General features: G+C 40.2%; 1 protein-coding gene across 1 annotated transcript; it reads right to left on the bottom strand.

Annotated features, from left to right (window-relative positions):
* Positions 1 to 1,312: 1,312 nt before the first annotated feature.
* Positions 1,313 to 16,477, bottom strand: rpl7 (ribosomal protein L7). The gene is made up of 7 exons (XM_033019297.1): positions 16,340 to 16,477; positions 15,776 to 15,878; positions 10,973 to 11,139; positions 10,691 to 10,828; positions 10,034 to 10,143; positions 3,915 to 4,124; positions 1,313 to 1,371 (listed from the first exon to the last, which is right to left on the bottom strand). Exons 1-6 carry the CDS (start codon positions 16,351 to 16,353, stop codon positions 3,916 to 3,918), a joined length of 741 nt encoding a protein of 246 aa, XP_032875188.1. The 5' UTR covers positions 16,354 to 16,477; the 3' UTR covers positions 1,313 to 1,371; position 3,915.
* Positions 16,478 to 16,671: the final 194 nt, after the last annotated feature.

Here is a 16,671-nt window from a genome sequence, read left to right as displayed (position 1 = left end):
GTGTAAAGTCAACTCATGGAGTTAATATTAAACTTCAGCATCTCATTCAAGCTTTACCTTTGGCATTCAGCAATTCTGGTTTACAAGGTCGATTACCTAGTTCAAGTTCAAGTAAGTTTATTGTCATGTTCAACTACCTATGTTCAAATATGCTGTCAATTAAAAGTTTTAGTTAAGGCCAGCGACTCGGGTTGTTTGGGAAAAGGTTAACTACCTAGAACTTCCCAAAGACTAGATATTTTGGCCAGTATTGATCAGATAATTAGAGTGGAAATTGTCTTTTACCATTACTTGGAATTGTTAATGGTTCAATGGTTATTTTTTTTATCATGTGTACCAAGGCACAGTGAATTTGTTTTGCATACAAATCAGTAAGCTTATTGTCATACACAAGTAGAATCTCTGATTAAGAGCCAAATGCATAGAAACATCCCACTGAGTATGTGCTAGCTTTGACAGGGTTTTGGCACCATTTTCAAAGTCCTAGCTGCAGATGGCACTAAAGGCCTCTTGCCCCCATTTGGACTGTTAGCAACCAATCATCCTTCTCCTTACCCAGCCTTCAGCATTTGTGCTCAGGGGGGGGGGGGGGGGGGGAGCACTTCCCGCAGCTGACCTTGAGGGTGCAGAAGGTAAGACACCGAGCTCTCCCTGTCAAACGCCCCACGCGGATGAGTCTTGGACCCACTCCAGTAGAGCACCCTGGTTGTATGACAGATGAGTCGGGACTGCTGCCGGGATATGGCAGCGGCGTGTACCCCACCTGGAGCTTTCCCTTTTAAAGCTCAGTAAAATTAGACTGCATCTCTATTGCCCAAAGTATTTTAAATATCCCCATTAACTTGGTTTGTTCAAGGCTATTACTGTTATTTACTACAATTTATCCATCAAGCCAAATTTAAGAAAAAGCAAGCTTTCATTTGCAAGCTGGTTCTCCATGCATTACAAATGTTGAGTGATGACAATGCTTTGAAAATACTTGTTTTCTATCTCAAAGATCTGACCAACCTTTAAGTTGTACAAACCAATAAGCACGACGACAAGCTGAAAGTGCATGCTTTGTTATTTAAAAATATTTTAATTACTGCAGTATATAACCTAGTACCATCACTTTCGTAGTGATTTAATTTCAAGAGTGTGGTCAACTTTTGACATAGTTCATGAATCTACAAATGTATGTAGAACGAGCCAATTCCAAAATCTCAATCCGTCATCCTTTATAATTCAAATAAGTTTGTTATCTGGATGGGCATAGCGCAAAGTAGACTCCTAAAATTTCATAACATTTACAAATAGGAATCTAAGACAAAAGATCATTGCAAATTTTTTTTTTATTTAACAGACATGGTAGAAATTTGACATGCGGCATACCTAGAAGGGAAGAGAAGCAAAAATTAGAAGATTCACGTTAAATAAATCACCCAATTTAGCAACAGTATTTCCTGGACTTTAGAGAGAAAATGGGCAACATTCCATCTGGCAAAGATCAGGAAAAGTTCCACCAGAAAGTCCACAGTTCAGTCAAGCTATTAGATATAAGGTACACACCACTACTTTCATATAATTTCCTTATTTTCCTCCACAGACCCTCTAACTTGCCTTGAAGACAACACAACTAACTACAACAAGCTGTCAACCCCCTTCAGGATGTCATTAATATCAAATATTCCCCCCATCTCTATACTACAATTAAATATAAATGTATTTAATGCTTTATTTTAACCTGCAGAGGAAGCCAATTGAGCCAAAAGCACCATGAATGTATTAATCCCTGACACACTACAACTTTACATTTTTTTAATGCACAGCCAATCATAATCATACTTGATTAGCCAAGTATGTTTTGCAACATACAAGGAATCTCTATACACTTATTTTTCTTTGGTAAGGTAAATCCCAAGACAAAATATCTTAGTTGTATTAGATTTATTAACTGAAAAAAATATAAGCACCATAAGCTAATTTATATTTAAAGTACTAATTGATAAAAATGTTTAAAGAATTGTTAGCTTCAAAAGGAACCTTATTAATTCAAACATGAATACCATTTTCTTGCCAACCAAGCTTTTGAATAAGTTACAAAGTATTGTACCAGATGTTTTTTTGTAATGTAACAGGATCAGAAACATTGTTCTGTGTCTATGGAAACTGCAGAATATACTCCACATTAACAAGATGTCGATCAAAAATCATTTTGGAAGAATGTTTTAAAAATGCAACCACCTAACCTGACTAATAATTCTGAAAGGCAGGCAGTGGGAAGACACAATGGGGATAAATCCAATGATATTGCTACCTGTGCAAAGATAAGTATTTTGGACACTTCAAATGAAATTAAAGTATAAAAATGGATATTAACCTCAGCCTCTCCAGCCCAGTTAAATATGTAGTCAGGCCAAGTTATCCTTTTCATTCTCTGCCTTGACAGCTTATTACACAAAGTTTAGCTTTCAGTTTATTTAATCACAAAACTATCGGTCACTTTGAGGTATTTTTTTACGTCAAACTTGAAGAGCGAATTTTTGTTCAGTCTTCTATATATTCTAACCAAGCTTTTCAGATTTTACTGTAAGCTCTGAGCTGCTGGTAAGTATTTTTAAGTTATATTTACAAGGGTGCCAAGAAATTTAAAATCCTCTCAATTAATCATGATAAAATCGAAATACAAATTTTGAATTGTAGTACTGATCAGTAATAGAATACCAAAGTTCCTAAATTATCTAAAGGATCAGTCCATATGTTGCTTTAATCACAGAAGAAACTTGCTCTGCCCATAGCCTACACTTTCTATCAATTTACAACTGTCACAATCTTTGTTCCTCCAACTTCATCACTGTCTGAGCAGGCCATTTGGTTAACCGCCAGATGATTTAGTTAAGCTCAATGTGAGCTAAAAATATATTTTTTGTATTAAAATACTGCAAGGGGGTGGAACAATGAATCCAAGTAGTCTGGGCCTGGCCTAAGCTAAGTTTAGCCAACTGTTGTTACACTCCATTTCCCCTGGATGTAGTTGACCAATTGGATTTAGATAAACCAACAAAATGATGCGAGTCAAGACTGCCTTATGCCTAGGTTGAGCTGTGAACACAGAACAAATATTGTTTCCTAATATTCTTGTGTCGAGCAAATTGTTCCAAAACTGCCGCCCAAGCCAGAGGCTGGAAAGCAGATAGTGAATGAAGCAAATGCCAATGCTTCCAATTAAAGGGGTTCAATTGGAAAATTACAAACCAGGAGGTATCCAGCCTTTGTTGCACCTACCACTCCCTTTTCTCTTCACTATCTTTTTTGAGGGTGTTATGCATGAGAGCTCAGGTTGTGTGCAACAAATCAAACTAGTGCACTGACTAGAAATAGGTTATGGAATAAACAGCACTTCAACTTCGCAAACATTATTGGGATATAATTAACACATTATTAATTAAAGGCATTAATTTGCAATGGATTAATTTCCATCTAAATAGGTTTTCAAAAACCTGCTAATATTGTAATGGTAACTATATAGGTGCCAAATTCCTGCCCTTTTTGCTCAATTTCAAGAGCACTATGTATAAGATCTAATTGATTATGTTCTTGACAGATGTTGATAGAGAGCGAACCAACTTAATAAAGGTGTAATCATTTAGTTTACAACTAAAAATAATTAACCCTTTCAAAATAGGTGTCTATTGCTTCATGAAATTCCATAAAGTTTTACTATGCCAATAGAGCTCTATGTAATTATAAGATGCAATGTTATGTACCTTATAAATAACAATTTATTTATAAGGTACATAAAATGTCATTATATTTATGTTAATTTCACCAATTGCAAGATATATTTATACAAAATCAAATGTTTCTATTATCACCCAATCACCTAGTTCTAAACCCAATAATGCTGTTAAACATCCACAAAAAACACAGCATACCTTAGTTCATACACCTAATCATCCTGTTGATTTGGTCTTCTCTGTTACCAGCATCACCACCCTCAACAAAGTGTGTTGTCTTTTTGTTCATGCCACCACGTGGTGAAGACAATTTAAAGGGCCACAAGAAATTGTTGGCCATCTTGAAGTTCTTCCCCACTGTGTAGACCTCATGAATCAGATCTTCAATACAAATGATGCCAAACCTTCCTGAAATGTAAATAATTAATTAGCAACAACTTATTTTGAAACATATACCAACTTCAAAATTAAGTCTTCCAGAACAGTGTCACAAAAGCAGGCGAACAGACACTTGGGTAAAGAATATAATAAAAAGGAACTGCAGATGTTGCTTTATAACAAAGAAAGACAAAATGCTGGAGTAACAGTGTGTGACGAATAAAACTGATTGTATTGTATTGTGTTAGGCAGCATCTCTGGAAGAAATTACTAGGTGACAACCCGAAACGTCACCTATTTTCTCCAGAGATGCTGCCTGACCCATTGAGTTACTCCAGCATTGTGTGGCTAATGTATTGCTTGCTGTCATTCTGATAATTGGGACTCCACCTAGTGTGCATCACAAGTGCAAATTTCCCACACTTTCCCAGCAGTCACAGTGTGCTGAACCTGATAAACCTGATACAATTGAATGAGTTAGTACTTAAGTGTGATTTCTACTTAAAATGCATTTAAATATATTAATATTTCATGTTTTGGCTTTAATTTTACATAGCTTTATAAAAGTGTCAATTAACATTATTAATATTTTAATTAATTTTTAAGTCAATTAATTATTTTCGGTGCTTCTGAGACATTCAGCTTCTTGATGTTTTTCCCCTATCACCAATGTTGAAACATGGTTTTGTAATAAGAGTTACAGATTTAATTGGAATCACTGCTATTCTCCGCAAATTGTACAAACAAAACTTTATGATATAAAACAGATGACTACAATGTGGACATAGAACTATTACGTTTTTATAAATTACACCGTTAAAACATTTAAGGTTTGACCTGATCAGATAGATACAAGTCTCAAATATTAGACAATACTTCTTACAACCTGCCCTCCAACCACAGGATAAGTAACACCTGTCCCTAAACCTTCTTCCTCACATCCATCCAGCAACCCCAACAGTCCTTCCAGATTATAGACGTCTAGCTGCATCTCTCTAACTTCATCTACCGCATTCTGTGTTCCTAATGTGATCTCCTTTAAATTGGCTGGACCAAGCAAAGACTAGGTGATCTTTGTGCCGAACACTTGCACTCTATCTGCCAAGGCCCGTTGGATCGGTTTTAACCATTTCCTTTTCCCCTTTCAAGTTACACCAGCACTTTGTGCCTTTTTTGTAAACCAGCATTTACAGTACCATGTGTCTCTAGACAGTACTGGTGAATATTCATGAACAATTCAGAGGATGATCAAAATATAATCAAGTTCTCAATGCATTCAAATTAATCCCCCATTAGAACTCTTATGAGGGAAATGTGACATAACATATTGCCAACTGATAATCTGTTCAAAATCTGCAGAATGGAGAACAGTTGCGAGGTTGAGTAACAGCAACAGGCAGCTGTGACAGTGTCTGAATATCATCACAGGCAACAAGCTAAAAGAGAGCAATCTCAAATAATAACACACCTCTACCAGATGAGCTCAATAGATTTTACATCCATTACCAGCAAGTAAAAGTTTTACCAAATTACCCCCCACGCTCCCACATCATTCACTAAGTCTGTCTTATACATCTCGGAGGCAGAAATTATATATGTTTTTTCCACGGGTAACTCTTGGAGAGCTTCCAGCCTGGGTGAAGTCCAAGGATGAGTTCTGAAATCTCATGCTAATCAACAGGCCACTCTTCACCAACATTCAACCTAATGGGCCTGAAAAAACGGCAACTGGAACGGGGACTGTCAGAGTGGAACACACACACGGTTTCCTTCACCAGCCCGTTATGCAGGCGGGGGGCGGGCAAGCAGGGGGAGCGCTGTCTGAGTGAAATTCACACGGTGCAAAGCCAAGGTGATACAGACACACACCGCAATGAACAGGAAAGTTGGCCCTGTAATTAAGACGGCTAAAGCACAGTGTACGGTAAGTCCTTTAAAAGAGGGGGGGGGGGGGGGGGGGGAAGAAGGAGTGGAGACAACTTTTAAGAGGCCAGAGATACACGGCTGTGAAGCCTGTATTCCGGACATTACCGGTCGGTGAAGCCTGTGAAGCCGGACATTACCGGTCGGTTATCCTTGGTTCTGAAAACTACTGCTTACGTTTTTCCCCCCCCAATGAGCCAATTGAAAATCACTGGTCAACACCGGCTTCAACCTACGAGAATCTTCGACCTCCTGGCGGCCCGCCTGTGCACGAGAATTCTCGCTACTCGCCATGGCGTCTTAATTCTTGTCACCGTTGAAAAATTTGCAGCGACCATAATGCGGCCGCGACTAGTTCCCAGAATGCGGGAACTCCTCACGACCACCCGCGACCGCTTAGTCTCCTGCAGTCGCCTAAAAAGTCTAAGTGGGACAGGCCCATTAGTTCAAACAGCCAACTACAAAACAACCCTCCATATTCCAGTCCCCAAAGAAAAGTAGTTACCTGTCTCAGTGACTACTACCCAGTAGTTTGAACATCAAACGTTACGACCTAATTTGAAATATATGTTTTGGCCGTTCACCCACAGCTACATTGACTACACCAACACACACCCAGTCTCTTGCAAAGATGCTATCCTTTACTCTCAATTTCATAGTCTGCCACATCTGCTCCCAAGACAAGGTCTTACACACTAGGCAATCTGAGATGTCCTCTTTCTATAGAAGATGTGGCTTTCAACCTTCGGATGGAACCCTCACCCATTTCTCCTGTTCCTCACAGATCTGCTTCCACTCCTCCCAGTCCTCACATTTCACACCACCACCCGTCACATCCAATAAACTATCCACAAATATTACGGCAACCGTTAATGGGATTTCATCCCCAAACACATTATCCCTTTTCTTACCCCTTTCTGCGAACATTCATGGTTCGCTCATCCCTCCACACCCAATTCACCCCCTTCCCAACCACTTTCTACTGCAACACTTCTCTCACTTTTATCCAGAGATCACAGCCTTTTCATGTGAAATGAAGATTCACTTGCATCTTTTCAATCTCCAGTAATCTCCCTACGCCATTTTCTCATTGTCCTGCTTAACCATCCCCCCCTTCTCCTTCTTATGCTCATCTCCGAGTCCCCTTTATCCCCTCTTTCTACTCCTGCACCTCTTGCCAACTGCATCCCCCGCTTCAGCATTTACATTTCCCTCCTCCTCTCCTTTCTTATCTGACACCCCTCCATCTCCCTTTCACCTCAAATCTTTGTCACTATCCCCATCCAGCTGCCAACTATCTCCCCCCTCACCCGTATTGACATTACTTGCGAGGCCCTTTACAACCATCTCTCTTTTCAAACTTTCTTCCTCCTATTCCATCAGTTTGAAGAAAAGTCCCGGCCTGAAACATTGTTTGCCCATTTTCCTCGACAGATTCTGCCTGACACCATGGAATTCATCCAGCACTTTGTTTTAAGCAAGGGGTGAAGTAGAGGGAAAGGTAAACTAGGCACTTAATAGTCACTTCCTTACCCAGAGTCTCGTAAGAACTAGAACACACAAATATAAAAATTAGCAAAGCAAAATATCATGGTTGCTTTACAGAAGAAAAATTACCATAAAGAAAGGAAGGGGCGGAAGTAGAATGCAACAGAAATATATCCTGATGGGGTTGCAGGAAGAAGCACAGGAGCAAACTCACACAAACCATGTACAATTGCAGAGACCAACTAAACCAAATGTTGCATAAGATCTTTGATATCACAGCATATATCGTAGAAAAGTACAGCATATAATTGAGCCCTTATAGGCCACCTCGTCCATACTGACCATGATGTGAATCCCATTTGCTCATATCCTTCCTTCCCTTCCTATCCAAATATATTTTCAAAGTATCTTCTACTCTGGCCATTCATTTCAAATATTCACCACGTGTGGAGAAATCTAACTTGCAGATCTCCTATCTCAGTCTAGACTTCTCTCTGCCATGGGGAAAACGTTTTCTATTATATCAATCATAATTATGTAAACCAGTATAAGGTCACCCTTGGCCTACTCCATTCCAGTGGCATAAATTAACCCTATCCTGATATCAGCCCTCCATTCCAGGCAACATTCTGGTGAATCTCTTCCTGTATTGTGACAATCAGAACAGTTCACCATACTCAGTTTAACCCATACTCAGTTTAACCGATGTTTTACACAACTACAACACTTATATCTCTTATACGCAATATCTCTGCCTATGATTGCAAGAATATTATTTTTTCCTCACTAAACGACCCTCTGGTGTCACCACCTTCAGGGAACTATGAACCGCAACTTAGAGATCGCTCTGTATATCAATGCTCCTCAGGTTGCTGCTATTTATTTTGTACCAGAATTTGACAAGCCAATGTGCATTGCTTCACATTTGCAAAGTGATCTACTGTACTCGGACTGGCTTCGACCACTATTACGATCATGCCGCTAGACTTACTAGCTGTTAATTTAGTCAGTGTAATCAAGGCTATTTGACAAACATCCAGTAACACATGGAAGGACACAAAGTGCTGGAGTAACTCAGTGGACCAGGCAGCATCACTGGAGATCATGGATAGGCAATGTTTCAGTATCCATCTGAGACTGCGGAAGAGTCCTGACCCGAAACATCACCTTCCAATGTTCTCCAAAGATGCAGCCTGACTCGTTGAGTTACTCCAGCAGCTTGTGTCCTTTTGTGTAAATCAGCATCTGTAGTTCCTCGTTTCAAGAGTGACACCTAGAGCCTGCTTAACATAAATGAAACAATCCTTTTAAACATACATTAAGCTCTCATTGAACTAAAACATCAAAAATAATCTAAAATAGTATTTAATTATTTTTTTTGCCTGTCTCCTGGCCATTTACGTCTCAATTTTTAATGGGAGTTACAATGATTCTGCCTGATTTGACACAAAAGGCAGAGGTATAGATTGCCACCATTGTTTTGAACCCATATCAGCACCAGAAGTCAGGTGTTCCAACATTTAATTACAGATTATTCTATTTCTGTTGTGTAAATTCTATGTATTTGTAATTCTTCTGTAACAATCATTGTCACCCCAGCACTTTAAAAAAACTTTTAATGTTTACAATCCATTGGAGAGCTGGATAAATTACATTTCATGTTTTTTTCCCCAATAATGTTATTACAAGCTGACCCATTTTCCATTAAATATATTCATGTACAAAAGCATAAGAAACTCGCAAGTCTCGGTCTAAACATGGACAAGGGACCTGAAGCACAAACATAATTTCCAAGCTTTGATAATTAAATTAGCATTCAATTAATGGTAAAGTTAATATCAAAGAGGATTTGGAAAAAAATCCAAATTGTAATGGTGATTCTGGTTGAACAAATCTTACTCAGGATATTTCTGTAGCACTCTTAGTAATATCGAAAATAGATGAATGTAGTGGATAGCCTGTGCTATATAAAATAAATGTATAATGTGCAATTACACGTGGCAAAATCCATCCTTAACTGAACATGCCCGTTCATCCTTTTCCTTGAACTGCACTACCAAGAACATTCTACATTAACACATGCCGCCCACCATAAATGTTTGCTTGAGTAGAGTAGGAATGTATGAATAAACAAAAATTGTATTCACTCAATAAAAGGTAAAATGTGCTGGAGTTGCTCAGCAAGTCAGGTAGCATCTCTGGAGATCATGGATAGGTGACATTTCATGCCAGGACTCGGAACGCCACCCATTCATGTTATCTGGGGACACTGCCTGGCCCACTGAGGTACTCCAGAACTTTGTGACTTTTTTTTTTAAACCAGCACCTCGAATTCCTTGTTTCTCCATTCACTCAATAACTGTGACAAAAGCTTTGGTATAATTTTTTTACCCACACCCTGTTTGGAAAAATTGGGTAGTAGTCAAGCAATAACAACAACAAAAAAAAGTATATAACGATTAATGTGCTCTATGTTGTATGATTGGAAGAAAACATGCGCCCAATGTCAGTTAAAAGAACAAACTTACCAAGCTGCTTTTCGATCAAGGAATTGTCAGTGAGTGCAATGCGCTGATGCCTGATCTTGCCAAAGCCACGTTTGTAGATCAATTCACGGACAGACTTCAGATTTGGGTAGCTAGGAAATTAATAGAGCAAGAACGATTGTGCTTAAAGAAAGTCACTGATTCATAAAATACATAAATGTAATTGCACAAACACTATTCCAAAGGCAGATAATCTTAGTTAAAATCTGGTAATAGTAAGTTAACTACGCCTCCCCACACTATCCCTCAGCAGTCACAGAGAGGCAGCTTGGACCCAAGGCTGCAAGTTGTACAACTATAGTAATTTTTTATTATGGATGATTATTTATTATGGATTATTATCAGTTCTAGGAATCAGTTGTTTGAAGCTCAGTAACACATGTAGATGTCTCAACAAGTCTCCAACTTAAACCAAATCATTGGAAAGAACTTGAAACAAAATCCCGACAAGGAAGTTTGTTTTTAACATACATACAATTAATTGTTGTCATCAAAAAAGATTTTCCAGTAATTGAACGAAACCAATAAAAAGTTTAATTCATATTCAGTGAATATTAGACATATATCAGATGGCAGATTTACTTCACATTTTAGCATAAACAAAATTATATAATTGCAAACTAATTTCCAATCACTTACCCCCATGCAATATATGGCTCTGCAATACGGAGCATATTGATTGAAGCTTTATTCAATTTCACAAACACTCCATTGAAGATCTGACGCAGTCGAAGGAGCTGAAGCACCTTGCGCACTTTCGGGCTAACACCATTGATGCTGCAAAGCCACAAGCAGAAATTAACACCAAGAAACATATCATTTGTTTTCCATTGATAAAGTTCTTAAAAACACAAATTAGCATTTTAATTGAATAGACTAAAATGTATTCACCAGCGCCAATAATTGACGACTGATACTCACCCCCTAATACGGATCACAAATGCCAGCCTGGGTTCAGCAGGGACATAGTAATTGTTGGCTTTACGTGCCATTCTGGAAAAACGGATCTCACTTCGGTACATTTGCTTGTACTCCTTGTGATAAAACTCAGCTCTTTTGTAGATTAGTTTCCTCTTCTGCCTTTTTACCTGGAAACCAAGATAGCAAGTAGTAAATTTACATTTTTTACATTGCACTCAACTTGTAATTTAAGTTATGAATGCACATGCTGCCTGAACAAACAATTATAGTAAACAAAACACAAAAAGCAGGAGATATTCAGAGGGTCAGACAAAATCTGGGGTTGGAATGGACAGGTGACGTTTTGGATCAACACTCTTCTTTGCCAGCTTTCCTATTTGTATTCCCTATTCATATCAGACTGACAAAAGGGCCATGACCCAAAACATTGCCTGTCCATTCCCTCCCCACAAACTGCATGACCCACTGAATTCACAGACACCAAACCAGGGAACAAAATACATTGTTTTTAAGGAACATTAAATGCACACTGAAATATAACAAGATCAAGATGGAATCAAATAATGATTTTTTTTTAATGTCACTGAAATCCATATTTTCAGGAGGGAAGTGATGGAGTTGATAGAACATACAAAAAAGTCACAGGTTTAAAGTAATGGTGAAAGGATTAGAAGACATTTTTCTTCACCTAAAAGGTGAAGTTAGGTAAGGGGGAGGTACAGCGAGACCTTATACATGTCCTTGTACACCGGTCACTTATAGGGTGATTTCACGAAAGGTCACTGGAGCGTAAATCCCCACTCACGTGACCGAAAATTTTAACTGGGGGACAAGCGTCACTTCCGGTACATGTTGGTGGATGGGAAAACACGCACTTTCACACCCGTTAAAAACATCGAAAACGGCCCGTTTTTGAGCTGCAATTAAGTGAGCCAGTCGGGGTGACCATGAGGAACAGCTACCTAAATTTACAGTCCAAAAAAAATATAGAAACTAAGGTAAATACAAGAGGGAGCTGAAGGTGTAAAAACGGCGGAAGTTGATTGCCGACATTTTTCGTGGAGATTTAAAGATCCAAAATATCGGGAATTATCGCGTTTGCTCGCTGCATTTCATCAAAAGTGGCATTATTGACTTTGTTATCTTTATTCATTTGTTATATGAAAAGTATTAAAAGTTAGAAACCCGTCAGTAAAATTGCAAAATCGCCCATGGTTCTCGGGTGGGTTTTAACATGCAAAATGAAAACGCTTCTGAAGCTCGATTTACCATTTAAATAATCGTAAACTTACATCTCAGTAAAATTGATTTCCAAACGCATTGAGAGTTTACGATTATTTAAATGGTAAATCGAGCTTCAGAAGCGTGTTCATTTTGCATGTTAAAACCCACCCGAGAACCATGGGCGATTTTGCAATTTTACTGACGGGTTTCTAACTTTTAATACTTTTCATATAACAAATGAATAAAGATAACAAAGTCAATTATGCCACTTTTGATGAAATGCAGCGAGCAAACGCGATAATTCCCGATATTTTGGATCTTTAAATCTCCACGAAAAATGTCGGCAATCAACTTCCGCCGTTTTGGCCCCTTCAGCTCCCTCTTGTATTTACCTTAGTTTCTATCTTTTTTTTGGACTGTAAATTTAGGTAGCTGTTCCTCACGGTCACCCCGACTGGCTCACTTAATTGCAGCTCAAAACCTGGCCGTTTTCGATGTTTTTAACGGGTGTGAAAGTGCGTGTTTTCCCATCCACTAACATGTACCGGAAGTGACGCTTGTCCCCCAGTTAAAATTTTCGGTCACGTGAGTGGGGATTTACGCTCCAGTGACCTTTCGTGAAATCACCCTATAGTTGGTGTGCAGGTACAGCAGGCAGTGAAGAAAGCTAATGGAATGTTGGCCTTCATAGCAAGAGGATTTCAGTATAGGAGTATAAAGGTTCTTCTGCAGTTGTATAGGGCTCTGGTAAAACCACATCTGGAGTACAGTTTCGGTCTCCTAATTTTAGGAAGGACATCCTTGTGATTGAGGCAGTGCACCGTAGGTTCACGAGATTGATCCCTGGGATGGGGGGGGGGGGGGACGGGGGACTGTCATGAGGAAACATTGAAAAGACTAGGCTTGTATTCACTGGAGTTTAGACGGATGAGGGGGAAATCTTATAGAAACATATAAATTTATAAAAGGACTGGACAAGCTAGATGCAGGAAAAATGTTCCCAATGTAGGGCGAGTCCAGAACCAGGGGTCAGACTTAGAATAAAGGGGAGGCCATTTAAGACTGAGGTGAGAAAAAACTTTTTCACCCAGAGAGTGGTGAATTTGTGATATTTCCCTGTCACAGAGGGTAGTGGAAGCCAAATCACTGGATGGATTTAAGAGAGTTGGATAAAGCTCTAGGGGCTAGTGGAATCAAGGGGTATGGGGAGAAGGCAGGCACGGGTTATTGATTGGGGACGATCAGCCATGATCACAATGAATGGCGGTGCTGGCTTGAAGGGCCGAATGGCCTCCTCCTGCACCTATTTTCTATAGTGAGCCGGGTCTGCAAATCACCACCAAAACACTTGTAAATACTCACAACATTGAAAAAGTGCTTAGAGGAGAACTTGATGTACTGTAAGCTATAAGGTGTATGCTTTGGATAAGAAAGATTCATCATCTACATCCTCCCCCTTGGTCAGATACTCCGCCACTTCAACCTGGACTTCCAGTTACGCCGATGACACCCAGATCTACCTCGGCACCAAATCCCCCCACAACCCCCCCCTCTCCCATATCAACTCCTGTTTGTCAGCTATAAAAACCTGGATGCAACATAACTTCCTCAAACTCAACAGCGATAAGACAGAATTCCTCCTCATAGGCTCCAAAGCCACTCAGCAAAATCAATAACCCCACTCTCACCATCGACGGCACCACTGTCTCCCCATCTCCCAAGGCCCGCAACCTTGGCGTGATCTTTGATTCCACCCTCTCCCTTGAGCCTCACATCCGCCATGTCATTAAAACCTCCTTCTTTCATCTCCGCAACATCGCCAAACTCAGACCCTCTCTCACACCTCCCGCTGCTGAAAGACTCATCCATGCCTTCATCTCCTCCCGAATGGACTATTGCAACTCACTTCTCCTTGGCATCAGCTCCACCTATATCAACCGACTCCAACTGGTCCAGAACGCAGCCGCCCGACTCATCACCCACACCAAATCCTGGCATCACATCACTCCAGTCCTCAAACAACTTCACTGGCTTCCCATCTCCCACCGGATCAACTACAAAATCCTGATCCTCACCTACAAAGCCCTCCACAATCTGGCCCCCCCATATCTCACTGACCTCCTCTCCCCCTACCGACCCTCACGGTCCCTCAGATCCACATCAGCCGGTCTCCTCTCCATCCACAAGTCCAACCTCTGCAGTTTTGGGGACAGAGCCTTCTCCAGGGCAGCTCCCAGGCTCTGGAACTCCCTCCCCCAACTGATCCGCAATTCCGTGTCCCTCACCATCTTCCAGTCCCGCCTCAAGACCCATCTCTTCACCTCTGCCTATCCTTAGCCCCACGTCCCCCTCCCTTTTCATCTGTGCATTAATTGCCTCATATTGTGTTTTGAATTGTATTCTGTCTTTACTTTGTATACTAGTCATGTCTCTACTATTTATTTCATTCCCCTTACATGTTTTTCCTCTACCTGCTAAATTTTTGTACGGTGTCGTTGAGACTCTTGAAAGGCGCCCATAAATAAATTAAAAAAAAATATTAAAAAATAAATAAATAAATGTATTATTGTTATTAAAGATTGAGTGAGATATGGGCCAAATTAGACTAGCTTAGATGGGGCATCTTGGTCAAACGTTAAGCCAATAGACCTGTTTCTCTGCTGTATGACACTGACTTAAACAGGACATTGCTCTGAATATTGGCCAAATATTTATTGTATCTATCTTATGCCGAGTTTCTAATAGTGAAATATGGAGAAACTAGAGTCTAGAATGGTTCCGACCCATAACATCATCATAAATGCTCTATTACCTGCTGAGTTTCTCCAGCACATTACTCATGATCCCAGCATCTGTAGCCGTGTGGCTTCATTCAAATGATGAAATTGATCTGACCCTATACAAATTACTTTAAAGGACAGGCCTGGTAAACTTTAACAATGCATTGCAAGCCATAAAAGGTCAGCACACAATATTTTTTCCAAAGCATTTTGTATCATCAGTGAAAGTGACTTTTCAGCTCATCTTTTTTTTGGTCAATTCCATTGAAGAAATTGGTTGTCCATTGATCATGGGCAAATCAATGAAAATAACTTTATGATTTTCCATATTATACTATTTCTGATTCCTGACGCTATCTTTCTAATGAAAGGGCATTTTTTTACAAAAGACAACCATTGAAGAATATTCTATGTGTTAAAATAACCATTAATGTTTCCAAAAATACATGGGGCGATTAACTAAATGTTTAAATGAAGGCTTTCCCCCTTCAGTCAGTCAACTTGTAGAAACAAGGAACTGTAGATGTGTTGGAAGGAACTGCAGATGCTGGTTTACACCGAAAATAGAAACTAAATGCTGGAGTAACTCAGCGGGACAGGAGAACATGGATAGGTGACGTTTCGGGTCGGGAACCTTCTTCAGATCATTTCTCTCCACGGATGCTGCCTGACCCGCTGAGCTCTTGCACTAGCTCTTTTTTTTTGCTCTAGATACCAACATCTGTCGTCTCGTGTCACTTCACTATACGCGAGATTAAAACACAAAAAGTAAACCTGCACGGCAAACGACTTCACATACCTTCTTCTCTGCCACCAAACGCTTGATACGTTTGGCCTTCATGACTGCAAACGCCTGGCGTTTTTTCAAGAGGCTTTCCGGGACAGGTGGTACCTTCTTTTCTCTGATCGGTGAAAAAACAAACACGCATGGAGTAGTTAGAATTGTTATCACACATACATCTCTGAACCCTATAGGCATTAATACGTTAAAGGCCACGACAGCCGAAAGTAGACTGAATCAGTCTCATTTTAATGTTACATCGACTAGGCCCCAGTCTGATGGCGAAGGCAATGAACGCTTACCCGCAAATATAACATTTGTTGACAAGTATATTTTTATTATTATTATTATTCAGCCAATAACGCGAGTGCTGTTAGTGAATGGACGCTACAAGGCGGCCTCACATCAAGCAAGGGGAACTGGGGTGTTGCATCGCCAACAATTTACACCCCATAACAATTAAAAGTTTGAAATATATATATATAATGCACGATGGTCCATCGCTTGAGGATATGCCGTAGTGGAAGGATGCGAGTGGTTGGGATTAATGGGTGGATGGGCTCGGATTGGAACCGCACTCACTTGATGTCCGCCATCGTCGCCAACGCCGCCGGGGGAGAGAGAGAGAGAGAGAACGGCGCATGCGCCGGGCGCTTGAAGCCCGCACCCGGTAACCTGTCTGTTTCATTGCCTGAACCGATTTGGGGGGGGGGGGGTCGATAGAGACGTTTAATAATTTTCAACACGTTTTATTAAACCAGCGTTCATAATTAATTCAAGTGGAGACAGATGTGAGGGAATGCAGCGCCAGTCGACCAAACAGAAGTGGTCAGTCTGAAGAGGGGTCTCGACCCGAAACGTCGCCCATTCCTTTTTTTCTCTCCAGAGATGCCGCCTGTCCCGCTGAGTTACTC

The sequence above is a fragment of the Amblyraja radiata genome, chromosome 4, assembly GCF_010909765.2.
Source record: "Amblyraja radiata isolate CabotCenter1 chromosome 4, sAmbRad1.1.pri, whole genome shotgun sequence".
In the NCBI taxonomy this organism is placed as follows: Eukaryota; Metazoa; Chordata; class Chondrichthyes; order Rajiformes; family Rajidae; genus Amblyraja; species Amblyraja radiata.
The sequence above is the reverse complement of the archived record's forward strand: the minus strand, read 5'-3'. Positions and strand labels throughout refer to the sequence as shown.

What these genes read in the sequence shown, in the direction of transcription:
- rpl7 (XM_033019297.1), bottom strand. An exon ending in GTTTGGTGGCAGAGAAGAAG is followed by an intron (nt 11,140 to 15,775) that starts GTATGTGAAGTC and finishes CTTGGTTTCCAG; the next exon opens with GTAAAAAGGCAGAAGAGGAA. An exon ending in GAGCCATATATTGCATGGGG is followed by an intron (nt 10,144 to 10,690) that starts GTAAGTGATTGG and finishes TTAATTTCCTAG; the next exon opens with CTACCCAAATCTGAAGTCTG.